At 49.8% G+C, this 13,891-nt stretch overlaps 1 protein-coding gene across 2 annotated transcripts in view; it reads right to left on the minus strand.

Annotated features, from left to right (window-relative positions):
- The window catches only part of LOC131212859 (potassium voltage-gated channel protein eag), a 20,285-nt gene extending 6,394 nt beyond the window's left edge, over nucleotides 1-13,891 (minus strand). The window contains exons 1-12 of one of the 2 annotated variants that reach the window (XM_058206912.1): nucleotides 13,813-13,891; nucleotides 10,278-10,398; nucleotides 9,907-10,019; nucleotides 9,400-9,531; nucleotides 8,909-8,917; nucleotides 3,913-4,019; nucleotides 3,323-3,466; nucleotides 2,050-2,146; nucleotides 1,785-1,939; nucleotides 1,515-1,706; nucleotides 976-1,134; nucleotides 439-511 (exon numbers count right to left, since the gene is read on the minus strand). In XM_058206912.1, the coding sequence (XP_058062895.1) occupies nucleotides 439-511; nucleotides 976-1,134; nucleotides 1,515-1,706; nucleotides 1,785-1,939; nucleotides 2,050-2,146; nucleotides 3,323-3,466; nucleotides 3,913-4,019; nucleotides 8,909-8,917; nucleotides 9,400-9,531; nucleotides 9,907-10,019; nucleotides 10,278-10,398; nucleotides 13,813-13,891 (1,381 nt within the window). The remainder of the gene's footprint in view (nucleotides 1-438; nucleotides 512-975; nucleotides 1,135-1,514; nucleotides 1,707-1,784; nucleotides 1,940-2,049; nucleotides 2,147-3,322; nucleotides 3,467-3,912; nucleotides 4,020-8,908; nucleotides 8,918-9,399; nucleotides 9,532-9,906; nucleotides 10,020-10,277; nucleotides 10,399-13,812) is intronic. The other variant, XM_058206911.1, reaches the window with a different exon arrangement.

Genomic DNA, 13,891 nt, shown 5'->3' on the forward strand with positions numbered 1-13,891 from the left:
ACGGTGGAAAGTGAAAAGAACGAGCGATTAAACAATTGGAAGGAACCGAGAAATAAAGTTGCAGTAATCACGCGCATCAACACAGCGAACATATCCAGCGAGCTTCATGGAGAGAGCTTTAAAGGTAGATAAAACGCCCTCAGCCACGGGAAGCGGACGAAGGACCCCTTTTTTTGGGGGGTGCGGCTGTCTGGCGGTCGGTTGTTGATTGCTTGCAACGCAAAACCTACCGTCGGGTGCACGGCAACGAGCCTATCTGTTTTTGATAAAAATAACCACGGCACAGACGGAAGGACACCGCACATACACAAACACAACCAAGCAGCGTAGCGTAATGGTGGGGGGAAGGCGGTGGACACACGCCACAACACAGAGAGCAGAGAAAAGAGAGGAAAAGACACAAAACAGGACGGGGCAACGGAACGTAGAACACTGCACCTGCAATTATCATCATGCAGATAGTGAATACCTTCTCGTTGTCCGTCTCGGCAGCAACGTTTCCGAATCCGACCTATCCGGTGGTGAAAATGATCACGGGCAGCAATAAAGAAAAGCCCCCGAAATGTGCAAAAAAGAAACAGGTGGCAAACCCGCCCAAAGTGATGATGGGTAAGGATCGAAAGAGATGGAGGAGCGGGACGACAAACAATGGAAAGAGAAAGGGAGAAAAAGAAAACAGCAGAACGGGAAATGGATTAGAATCGAGCCGTGTGAGGTCGCTACTCGCTGTCATCAGCCACGGGATGACTCGGGATTCCGCCGGGAATGCCTCCTGGCTGGTTGTGACCAATTCTGTTAAAGTCAGAACTCAATTAATATCCCAACAGACCCGCTCCGATTGTCCGATTGGGATCCCGGGGAAGCTCCCCAGTCCACTGCTCCCGAGCACCGATGGGAAGGATTCTAAAGTCAGCACAGGACCGCCTGCTATCGACGACCGGGGACCGGCGTGGATCAATATTTTAATTTGCTTACCGATGTCATGCATGTCATGGTGAAGTACAGCGCCGTTACGTACATCGTTTTCCTCGACGGCCCGTTCACTAGTTCCGGCGCGTTCGAGTCGTTCGACCAGACGTACGAGTACGGGCTCTGGGTGACGTTCGCCAGCTTCCACAGCCAGCTGTACTGGACCTGAAACCGGCACACCGAAAAAAGCATTAAAATGTGGAATCCCTAATCCCAGCATCCCACTCCGCCGGCGGAATCATTGGGCCCATGTTCCGGCCATTGAATCGACGATCGGAATTGATTATTGAAATGGGGCGTGAATTTCGGGCACATGTTCCGGGTCGCAGCCATTTCTAAACCGGGCCAACGTTGAGCCCGACAGACATTAATCCTTGTTCGCCGTGGCCGTGGGCGCACTGCAACTGCAACAATGTCCTGGCGGGCTCCGGGTAGTTTTAACATTCTCATTTCCGCCCGGCCATCGAGGGCAATTGCGAGAACAACGGTCTGGGAACTGCCACAGGTGATGAGTTAATTGTTTTTACGGCGTCGTCCCCGCTTACCCCGTTGTCGGCGTCGCTCCGGCCGATCGAGTACCAGATGCAGGCGAGCCAGTGGGCCACCAGCATGTAGAAGCAGAGCAGCAGTATCAGCATGGCCGCCCCGTACTCCAGGTATCGATCAAGCTTCCGGACGACGCGCCCCAGGCGCAACAGACGCACCACCTTCAGCGCACTGAACAGCGAGCCGATGCCCTGCGAAAGAAAACCGTCCCGGAGGAGAGCATCCGTGAGCGGGGTTGCATCCTCCTTCCCGGCCACAAGGGGTCTTACGTCTTCATCGTGGTCGAACGCATTGAACACGTCGTACGGTAGGCAGCTGAGCAGATCGATGATAAACCACGACTTGAGATAGTTCATCCGGATAACCTTCGGATCGCTCACCACCTCGCCGCCCGGCCCGACGAAGGTTGTGTGAAAGTTTAGCACTGGCCGGGTGTGCGGGGTGTGGAGTGTGGTGGAGACAAAAGAAGGAAACAATGGTCAACGGTCAGGTGTGGCCGGCGAACGAGTCAATCCGGCGGTCCGGTGTACGTACCGATGTCTATGAAAAATATTACGTCTACTATCGAGTCGACTACCAACAGTGAAACATCCTCCGACGTCTTGTTCTTGAAGGCTACGTTGTATGGTACCTGTCCGGGGAGATGGAGAGAGCACAGAGCGAGAACGTGTTTGACGCAGGCGGTTGAGTGCTTGGAAACCTAACTCCCTACAGGCCTCGATAATTCTTCGACAAGTCCCGAGAAAGCCGGGGTGTGATTCAAGCGCTTCTAGTTCAGGGTGACCTAAAGTGCTATTCGTTTTTATTACCTTACTACAGTTATAATGTGTTGCAATTATTCACATGCTAAAAATGGCCTTGATAAATACTCAGTATCTTAATTTTATGCTAGACTTACGAGTACAGTCTTCGAACATTTAATCCAGCTATTTATTTTAAAAGTATGACTTAACTTTAATTATTAGTCGTGAAATAGGCCATTGGACAATTTAAATTATTAGGTAACGGAAAAGAGAAATCCATTATTTTTGCATGAAATTCTAAACTTTATTGGAGAGGTTTCCGATAATCCGATTTGGATCAATTTTGCACGGTTTTCTTGTATAATTAGATGCCATCTTAATGGTAGCTTCATAATGCCTCTCTCGTCCTGTCTTGGTCTTGGTAAGTCTTGATCCTTGTTGGCAAAAAATTCTATTAATCGACTATCACAATCTTAGGAGATTTGGAATAAAAAAAATATTGGTGCCAGGTCTGCACTATATGGTGGATGCATTAAAACTTCCCGACCAAGCTCCAGGAGTTTCTGGCGAGTCTCTACACACGTGTGTGGCCTCAACACACCTCTTTTGTTGCCCATTTTCGGAATGGAAGGAACATAATGGATTTCTTTAACTTCTTTTCCTTTCTTTTCTTTAACCTAATCACAAATCTTCCTAATACTTCAGATGGGCTTAGAACCAAATAAAATAGCTTACTGGTATGTCCTCCTGTTACGTTTTCAAAACAGAAATGTAAATCCAAATCTTTTCTAGTCCCTGGTTATTGCGCAGTATTTCTTAAAGCATTGAATCAGCGCAGACATTGGCTAAAAGTTCATTTCACTACATCTCTCGAACTCGTGGGTTGTTTGACAGTTGCCATCACAGAAGGCGATGATCGAACGTTTCGAAGGGCGCTGTCGTACACCGCTCCACGTTTCGGGTTATTTTGGATCCGATGACATGTTTTCGAAGCAAACCAAGTACCTTACGCATGCTCCCAAAATCTTTCAAATAATAATAACAACAACCACACGGGCACTTACCATAATTGCAGTATAAAACGTTAAACACAATATCACCCAATCCCAGATTGCTTTGAATGCACAATAATGCAGTAGAATATGCGGCGGCGTTTTTGGCGCTTCCTGACGATACTGTGGCATAACATCGGCACTTAATGACATCATCTGGTCCGGCAACGCATTGCAATGGGAAGAGAAAAACGGAAATTCGACGGTATGAGAAGCGGGTCCACCAAGGGTTTAGAGACGGGTTCGTTGCGGACGGAGTTGCCCGAAAAAATCATTAACCACGCAAACCACCCGATGGCGTCAACAACCAGGCCGTCCCCGAAACGACCGCACCGTCCGGGCTGCTGCGGGAGACGCATGATTTAAAATTAAAATTGTTCTATAAAGCAAACACCGTGATAACAAACATCTGAATAAGTGATGGCGTGCGCGCGCGCCCACTCTCCTGGTGGACGCAGCATTCCGGCCGGCCGGTCCCGAGGGTCCTTTCCCGGCGCGTGGCTCCGTCGTGGACGCAGGCGCATCGCTGGGCCAAAGGTGTCGAGAGGAGCGGCTTGATAAACTGCCCGTACCCGGACCTCGGGACGTCACCGTGTACTTACATGAGCTAGATTTGATTGCTTGGTAGGATCCTTTAGCGTAGGCAAGTGTGCACTGAATTGACGGCTTCTGGTCACGGAGCGGGCCAACTTGGCGAACTTCGAGAGTCCTGCGGTTGCGATGGTGGTGAGTTTTGTTGGCCATCAGGGAGCGCATGATTGAACGGGGAATCAAGACAGAGGGAGAGAGAGAGAGAGAGAACGAGGGCCACCATTAATCACTGCCATCCTGGCCATTGAAACGCTGCGCGCAACGTCAGGCAACGCTCCGCCAACAGTTGGCCAAATTTAATTTAAATCTCGAGCTAGATACAAAGAAGCGGCGCTGATGATGATGGGTGTCGACTAGGTGTCGCTCGCTGGGTCGCTAGCTTCTATGTACAGTCGCGATGTGCCAAGGACCAATTTCGGGGTGAGGGTCAATTTTTCTGCAAGTGCTCCGATGTCCGATACTCTGTTCTATCCGACACATTTTCGGGCGTCTGGTGCTTCTAGCGACTGGAGACCGAATTTTGAAGGCCCGGTGTTGGGCCAACGTTTGCCGGCTAGAACAGTGGATCGGCGTTTCGGCGTTCGCCAGCGAGCTGCGATGAGTGAATGGCGATGGCGATCGAGCATTAAAGCGAGCGGGGCTAAGAACAAGCAGCGATCAAACACCGACAGGGGTTTGCGGTCACCTTCACAGGAACTCTAATCCTCCTTTCCTACGTGCTCCACGAAATCATGCACCCTAAAACGCTGCTGCTTCTGCGAAGGAAAGCTTAAGCCACAGAGCCGAGCGGAGCCATTCTTCTCATCGGTGGAGTTCATTAGCGAAGCGAAATTGGTGTAATCCTTTCGTTATTCGTCGCCACGCGCATGTGTGTGTAGCAAGTTCCAATTTTCGACCAAAATTCAATTGGCACCACGAAAGGGCCGCATCCGGCTCCGGCAAGACTGCCGTTCCACTTCACGGCGCCACCGTTGGAATAGAATTCGTAGCCGTCGCCATTTGTGAGACCATCGCCGGTCGACAGGCGCCCTACACTCGAAGAAGTAATCTTGTAATCCAGTAATTGTATTCAAATATAATCGTGTCGCCTGAGCGCTACCCTCGCAGGACGACGTCATACACGCCCAGCTGCCATTAAAAATTTACGCCTCATCTCGCGTCGGCACGCCGGGAATTTGTCGAAACTCCGTTCCCAGAATCCCAGAACGTTACCTCCGGAAATCGGCCATCGCGAACCAGTGCGCCACGCCAGGCACTCGCTCAAATCAATCCCACATTCCAGGATTTTGGGCAGCAGCAATCCAGGACTCCAGGGTCTCACGGTACACGTTCAAAGGTCCTCCCTCCCGGAGCCCTTTCAATAATTCCATAAAGGGCCCAGAGTTCCGGTGGTCGAAGATGATGACGTTTGTTTGCGAATCCAGTTGTCAGTCGACGGACGGCCGGTCGACCGGCAGCCCCCACACGTTGTCCTTTTGCCCTCGGTCGATACGAAAACATGATGATACTCGGCGCAACCACCACCGCCTTTCGCCACCCTGCACGGGGGAGGGACGCCATTATGTGCCATCAACAATTGGTTTGCTATTTCCTGCTCCGGTTTTCGCCGCTCTGGCTCAATGCCACTCGACACCACCGACCCTGGGCCGACCGTGGGGATAGGTTACAATTTCCTGTTGATCGTGGCAATCAAACCTGCCAAAACCCTCGTGCCAAGCTGGGCCGAGCCAAGGGGACGCGCCGCTCGCTCGCTCGATTGACAAGCTCGAGCCTCGAAATCGAGAATTGCTTATTCAAATTTGATTAACAAAGAAATCGGCAGTGGGTGCGGGTGGGTGCCGCCACCCGGGACACCATTCGCCATTTTATGCTCCGTCGCCGCCGGGGGAATTTAAGGAATTTACGTTTCTATGTGGGCTCCATCACTCTTCATTCGCGTGCCCTTGCGGCTTCGTGGCCTGGGCCTTCGAATCATTTCTTTTTTCCTATTTTCCCTATTCGGTCCCTCGAGGCGACGGAGCTGAATCGCTCTCGTATCCGACGTATTGGCATTGTGAAAGGGCTCCCCGGTTGATCCGTGGGACGGGAAAAGGATCGCTCCTTGAAATGCAACAGCTTCCTAGCAGCCCGGCAGGGTCGGACCATTAAAGAGCCAAGTTCGTTCGCCCAGGGCCCGTGGTTGAAGATTTGAAGGCATGCCCCAATGGTCCGTCGGTTCCGGTCCCGCGGGATGAAAACCTTTCCGAACCGTTAGGAGGCGTTAATAATTTAATTTTTTACACTTCACGTTTGATTTGATTTGTTCAGCTGTGCTATAGCTGGATTAGCTCGAGAGGGCCATCCGCTTGCACTCCAAGGGAACCAATTCGAACGGCGCAGTTCCACAACTGGCTATTCGGATTCGATATCGCTCACTTGATTTGGTGAGCTGCAGCACTCCGTGGTTTCGGATGACACCATTTAGGGGTTCAATCGTTGACTTCATCGGTGATTTAAATACTTTAAACGATTTGGCAACGTTCCCGAAAAGGAGTCCTTTCAACGCAGCGAAGCCACGTGGTGCTAAATCGAGCGGCGTATATGGTGAATGCTTCGGAACATAGTCGCCATTTCTGGCCAGATCATGGAATCGTGGGCTTCCTTTGATCTTTGATGTATCTTCACTCATCCCGTTGAGGTACCGGTGGCCTTCTTATTCGCTTGTTCTACGCCTCGTCCACAGTTTGAGTTTTCTCTACAGGTTGTTTGATATGCTAGCGTCCACACTAGCAGCTTTTGGGCGAATAATTCCGTGAGCTCCAGTGAGTGAAATGACAGTTCGTTTGTTTATGCTTTGATTTTTCAGTTTCCTTTCCTTCTCCTTCTAGTGCCATTTTTGTCAAAATTTGATCCGCTGTCGAAAAACTAGCCATATTTTTGAAAAGCAAAAAAAATTAGCAGAAATGTGCCGTAAACTGTCAAATTGAAAAAAATACCCTCGAAACGGGAAAATATCCCGTAAACATAAGGCGCTCAAACGCAACTCAAAGTAACTCACGGAACTCTAGCAAAAGATTCATAGTTTCTTGCCCTGCCATACATTTTTGCAAAGTTTCTCATACTGTGGACCCCGGGTTACGCTTCTACTATGTAGCTGTAATTTCTACGCATTTTGTATACCGAATTGCGTAGTTTATTGTAGAGCCATTTTTTCTGTACAATTTAGAAACATCACGTTGTACCGTTCAGTGTGTAACACGATGCCTAACGAATCCTTGGAAAAAGGAAATGCGAGTCGATAAGACACGAATCTTTATTCATGTCTAGGCCTCACCAGAAGAACTTTTTTTTTATTCACTGTCTTAGGTCCATGCATCTCGATAGGTAGAGTTTTATGCCCAAAACACGTTCCTTCTTCGATGATCAAATAGCCTAAGTCCAAACGGAGCGAGCTTTGTGTCCTCATCCTAACTGTCCAAAATAATAATTGGATCAGCGCCGGATTTAAACTGTTTGGCTATCCTTAAATGCCGGTCGTGCTTCAGTTTATCTCTGCCTCGTATCTTTCTGGTGGCGTGCCAATCGGACAATGAAATGTGTGACATCCATCCAGCAAACACACATTGCATTTTAAATGCCGAACTCCGGACGGAGTGCGTGCCATTCCATTCCCGAGCTGTATGGTCCAATTTAATTTTCCCAAACACTCTTTGCACTTGTACTGGAAAAGCACCCCGAAACGGGAAATTACAGCCAGCCATTGACTTATTGCCAATACGTGCAGCGAGTTCCCATCCCCGCGGGGTACTTGTTGCTGCGCCATCGCCAATTCACAGTCACACGTCGCCCAGCAATGATTGAGGCCGAGACGCGCCACAACACGGCCCGTAAATTTGGCGTGAAAATGCCAGGACTGCCGGAAACGTGGAAATCCTGGCGCCTCGATCGCGTTGCTAAGACAGTGCGCCGACAGTTGTTTACTGGCACGGTTCGACACGGTTCTCACGTGACCCCGTGCGACTGAGAGTCCTACGCGGCACGAACCGCACATAAGTCACCGTTTTCGATTCTTCCAAGGCCATCCGAACGGTGGCATTATTTACAAACGGCGCGGAGGAGGACATTTAATGCCCTGATTGTTTTACGACGAAAAATTGATATACAGATGGTCGTGCCCGAAGGTCCGCCGCTTACAAAGTCGGTCCCCCCCGCCGCACTTTGATTGACTGTTTGCTAGGAGCGAGTAAATTCGGTTCGGCTTTTCCGCGGGACACTTTTCAGCTTTTCAGCTCCGGACTCCGGACGCGGCCATAAATCAGTGGCCGCGGCCAAAGTTTCTCCGAGAGCGCGGGCGCGAAAAGGACAACCATCGGGAAGCTGCTGCTGTCAGCCGCGCGAAGGAACCTCTCTGCGCTGAAGGAACAGAAAACTTTGTTTCAAACCGGCAAAAGGACACGCCGCGGGACCGGGCGCGTTTGGGCGGATTTAATTTATTCCACGCAAACTAATTTGGTCCCCGTGCCGTGCTCTAGGCGCGCGGAAACTTTCTGCCGCACAGTTCTTGCGGTGCGTGTGCACTAGTTGGTCGCAAGGCGATGTCCAAAGGTCGACGAGTTGGACTCTGCTATTTATGGTGCTCTCGGGCGGAATTGATTTAATTTAAATAATTTATATGGCGAACGCAATTAGCGCTACGTAGGTTGGCGGTAAACAACACAAAATGTACAGGACCTACGAGCCTACTGGTTAAGCCGGTTAAAAACAACAGGAACACATTCAAAGTTGTGGAACGGAATGGGACAATCGGTTGCGGCTACGTTCTACGGAAAGCGAAAACAAAATCACGGTGGGAAAATGGAACCGAGCGTAACCGCGTGACAGCGTAAATGATAGGCACAACGAACTTGTGGTAATCGAACTAACAACTGACTAGGAAAAAAGAGAAAAAAAACAGTGAAAAAGTGATAGGAAGAAAGTGATAGCCCGAAAGGAAAGAAAGAAACGGCGAACCGAAAACTCAACACTTACCAAGGACCGCTTGTATAGCGAAAGAATCGGACAGAGAAACCGAAGCCAAGCAGCGAAGAAGAAGAAAGTTCGCGGGTTCGCGCCCCCGAGGGAAAACGGAAATCGGTAGAGAAAACCCCGTTAAAAATAGTAGTAAACCACGCGAACCGAAATGAGAGCAAGAGAGAGTTGAAGAAGGACAGGAAAGCTGGAGCGTGTTGGAGGAGAACAATTTAGACGGACGGAACGGACTCCTGGCGACCGAACCCCGAGACGGTACGCTACTCTGTTTTGATCCATTCATTCCTACCAATCCGGGAACCGGGCAGTAATTTGGTGGAGTTCCTTCGTTTCCGGTGGCGTCATCGGCGTGCAGGATTCGGTTCCAGACCTGACTGGTGGTACCGCCAATAGTGACCGGAAGAGGTGGTCGAGTCGGAACTGTTGCTACACCCTCGTGCCGGTTCCGAGACTTCGAACACTCGAACCCTCGAACCCTTCCAAGGACTTACCTCCTTTCGTGTCTTCGCTGTCGATCGGCTGCTTCAGGGCGGTGATGTCCCGAAACGTCAGCAAAAACAGCACCACCAGATCGCGCTCGTTGCGGATGGGTGCGACCTGCAGCAGCAGCCATAGTGGTGTCTCTGTGGGCGGAATCAAAGAAGTGGACCGAGTTTTTGTTAGCAGTCGCCGAAAAAGGATCACATTAAACGTGCTAATGGTCGCCGCTGACAGAAGGTCCACGAACCACACTCTCGACTCGGTGGGGCAGCTTTCGATATCCACGACACCTGCCGTCCCGCTCCAACAAATTCTTGACGTCCAACATCCGGCCCGGGGGTGGCTCATTAATCATTGCCAATGGACGCGCACCCGGGGCCGGTATCGATCAAAAACTTCTTAATTGGATCAAGCACCGACGGCCAAGGTGCGCACCAAGTAATAGACACACACAGGCACGCCGTCCTCGGAATATATTCGCGCGGAAGTCGTTAGCTCCGTCGGCCGGAGATACGTACTGTTCTTCTTGTAGAGCAACACCTCGAACTGGTCGTGCTGCTGGTGCTCCAGCGCGTACTCGACCCGGGCCACGGTCTCCTTCTCCGTCAGCTCGCCGTACATGAAGCCACACCTAATGGGATGTAGAGAAAAAAAAACAGAATATAGTCGAGGTTACGGCGCGAAAGTAAAGCGGATTTCGTTCGCTAACCGACCATCGGTCCATCGGCCGAATCGCAGCAAACAAAGTATCACCGGCCGTTAAGTCACCCACGGGCCTCCACGTGTCCACCGCAGGACCTCCGGGCCGGCATTACTGGCCTTATAGTCCGGCGGTCGGCGTCTTTAGTGAGGGTGGATCAGAGCATTAGCCGGTCATCGGCGAGCTTACCTGCAGGACTTTTGCATAACTTCCGCACGGTTGTAGCCACTAATTTTACAGAAGGCCTCATTGCAGTACACGATCGGGAAATCAACAATTTGAGCGTTAGCCAACAGAAACGAACTGTCCGCTGTAACGAGAGAGAGAGAGAGAAGACTAGTATCGGTGGAACATCACCCAATGGAACGGTTGTAGGTCGGTGAATGAGGAACAACAATGTTGGCAACCGAAACCGCAAAGTCACGCACCGATCCTCAGACAGAGGTTGTTGTTCGATTTATTGCTTATTTATTTATTGTGCCCTTTGCCAGGGGAAGTTAACACATGGGCTGAAAAGCCCCGCCGCTAGTCTTATTGCATGTTTTTTTCGGTTGGTACTAAGCTTAAAAAAGAGCTGTTATCAATTAGTTTACTCCAAAGTTAGTGAGTCATTGCGCTAAGAGTGACATTACTTTTGTCATTTTTAAAACAAAGGATCAACAAAAATTCCGTAATTCAATTTTACACTGTTTCTTGATGGGAAACAATACCTTTCAAGCAAAGCAATGACTTGAAAAGTGTTAGAAGGACTCCGCTCCATCAGAAACAACAATGGAACGTTGGTTCGCTGACTTCAAACGTAGCCGTAGAGACACCGATGATGCAGAACGCTGTGGACGTCCAAATGAGGCGGTAGCATCAGAAAACATGTAAAAAAAATTACAAAATCGTTTTGAATAATCGAAAAGTGAAATTGCGTCAGTTATCTGACATTGTAAAGATATCAAACAAACCTTTTGACTTTATAATCAAAAAAGCTCTGCTCAAAGTGAGTTCACTTTGGACCAAAAACAAGATCGTGTTACCGATTCTGAGCAGTGTTTCAATGTAACAAATCGGAATCGGAATAACCTATCGGAATCGGAATCGATATTTGAACATGAATAGAACGACGATCAATCACTTCACTCAGGAATCCAAAAGATAATCATCTGAGAGAAATGCAACTGACGAACCTCTGGAAAGGTTATGGCCTCGGTATTTTGGGATGGTGCAAAACTCATCGACTATCTTGAGAAGGGAAGTTCTATCAATAGTGAATATTATATAGTGTTATTGGAGCGTTTGAAGGACGTAAATGCAAAGAACCGACCGCAAATGGTAAAGCAACAAACGTTGGTTCATCCAAACAACGTACGGTGTCTCACAAGCCAATTGCAAAACTAAAGGAATTGAACTTCGCTGTTGAATTGAACCTCAAAAATGCTTCCGGTGAGAAATTTCGTTCGAATGAGGAGGTTGTCGCTCAAACTGAGATCTAGTTCGAGGCAAACGATAAATTGTTCCACAACAGTGGTATTGAAATATTAGAGCAACCCAGAAATGATTGTAGCTCTAGGAGATTATGTTGATGAATAAAGCCAATTTAGCACCTAAATAAACGCATTTTCTTCATAAGGCCCGGAACTTTTTAGCCCACACGAAGGGGAGCCCTTTTTTCTGTGCACGATTTGATGGCCACTAACCCCTCGATCTCGCTCGTAGTGCTTCGGTTTTCAAATGCCCGTCCTTTGCGTTGGAAATCAACTCCCTGCGTGTGTCACATTGGCTGCCGACAAGCTGGCGACGGTTGATTGGCTCCATTTCCGCGAAGGTCAGTCGGCGATCACAATTTGATTGTAAAAATGTTTTCTCCCACTCAAATCTCCGACTCAGCTCGAGGGGCGGACTGAGACTCCAACAACGGCCACCGGAGAACGGACTCGAGTGAGGGATGCGATTGTGTTGGGCCAAATTCCTTATCGCTACGGGCTGCCATCGGAAATCAACTGCCAAGCGCGCCCACATTCTCGGCTCAGGATGTTGATTGATTTATGCAAAATATTCACCACCCAAGGGCTCTTCGGCCAGGACCCGCGGGTGCCCGCGGAGTGGCGATGTTTGCGCTGCAATGATGGGTATGCCTCATTTCTCTTCGTTCGCAGGATTCCTCCCCGCGGGTGGTGGCAAAAGTAAAACTCCAAGAATTGAGCGAAAGTAAACAAACGCCACTGCGCTTTTTTTTCGTCACCCGAAAAACACATTGTTCACAAAGTTGTGAATACAGAGAGCTGGTGACGGGCCGTGACCATCACACGGAGAGCAGGCAAATTATTCGTCCCCGGACACGTTATGAATTTCGCTGCCGGGCTCATCCTGGGCGCGTTGAAGTGTTGGCAAATGCACGCCTCCTCATGCCGGCGATGACGATTATTTTTAAATTCTACATGTTCAGTGTTTTATTCGGCAACACTCTCCGGTCCGATAATTGTTGGCATAGCTTCGACTCAACTTCTCACCGGGACGCTTTAGGTCCGGGGTCCGAAACGAGTCTCCGCATGGTGCGCAAAAAAAACAAGAAAATCGTAACAGGAGGACATATCAAGTACGTCGACCCCGATACAGGCAATCCCCGCAACGCACCGGAAAACGGTGCTTTCCGACTCCGAGTGGAATGCGGATTGCATACATTTGGCGTTTACAACTTTCCGAGGAGTTTTCGCAGAACGCCTGCAACTATGCAATAAACATGACAAAATAATTGTCCCCTGTCGCATTTGTATCGATTCCCTATTCTCTGCGCCGTAGCGATATGGAAATGCGCAAAAAAAAACCCCTGTTCCTTGGCCGGCCGGCTCCGTCCGGAACTGAACTTTATCGATCCACGCCCAGCCGAGCAATCGGCGAGCAATGGCGACTTTTACAGCCGTTTGTCCGGCCCGTCCGTTTATGCTAACTACGATCGAAGGAGGCGACCTGTTTTGACAGGTTTTACATAATTACTAGGCTGTTCCAATAAAATCAGGTGCGATTATTCCGCTCGGGGCATCTGTCAAAACAATGATTGGGATACTTCCAGGCTCCGTTGACCCCGTATCGTTGCGTTTTTTATGGATGGAACCCGCTCTAACCAAGCTGGGACGGCCTTTAACGGCCTCGGTGGTGAGCGTTAAAGTTTGAAACCATTACCCGTGTTTGTAAAACTCCGTTACGCTCTCCCGTTGCAAAAACCCTGTTTGCGCCAGTTGGTCCTAAATTATACGAGCGCTCGGTTTGGTGGTTTATGCATCACCGTTTGCCAGCAAGTCATCCGGAAGGACCAGTACCAGGACCTCATCACCATGAGCAAATTGAACAAACTCAGCACTTGCCCAGCTGTGGCCCCCGGCTGGCCAAACGGTGGAAATCCGTCACCTAAACAAACAAACCAAACCCACCGAAAGGCCGGGGCTAGCCCCGTCCGAGCGCCATCAATCGGTCTAATGATCGAATGCGTTTGTGGTGAAACATGCAACTTCAATCCCAGCTCCCAAGGACGCGTCAACCGGGATACGGCGGGTTGGGTTTACAACTTGTCTGAGCTGGACAGAAAGAAAAGCTGACGCGTGCAGGAGCGGGCAGAGTAAACGCTCCTGCGAGGTCTGCCGAGGTAAACAGTGGCCATTTATTTAGGACGAGCATATTGACCGATATGCTGGCCGTGGAGCTGGTAATCAAATCATGGTGGCGGCTCAGTGATACTTACGCTGCGAGTTCGATCGCCGGATAATGTTCTCCAGAAACGTGTTCTGGGGAGCCACTAGGCCCCGCCGTCCTCCGGGCAT

The sequence above is a fragment of the Anopheles bellator genome, chromosome 2 (assembly GCF_943735745.2).
Source record: "Anopheles bellator chromosome 2, idAnoBellAS_SP24_06.2, whole genome shotgun sequence".
Lineage (NCBI taxonomy): Eukaryota > Metazoa > Arthropoda > Insecta > Diptera > Culicidae > Anopheles > Anopheles bellator.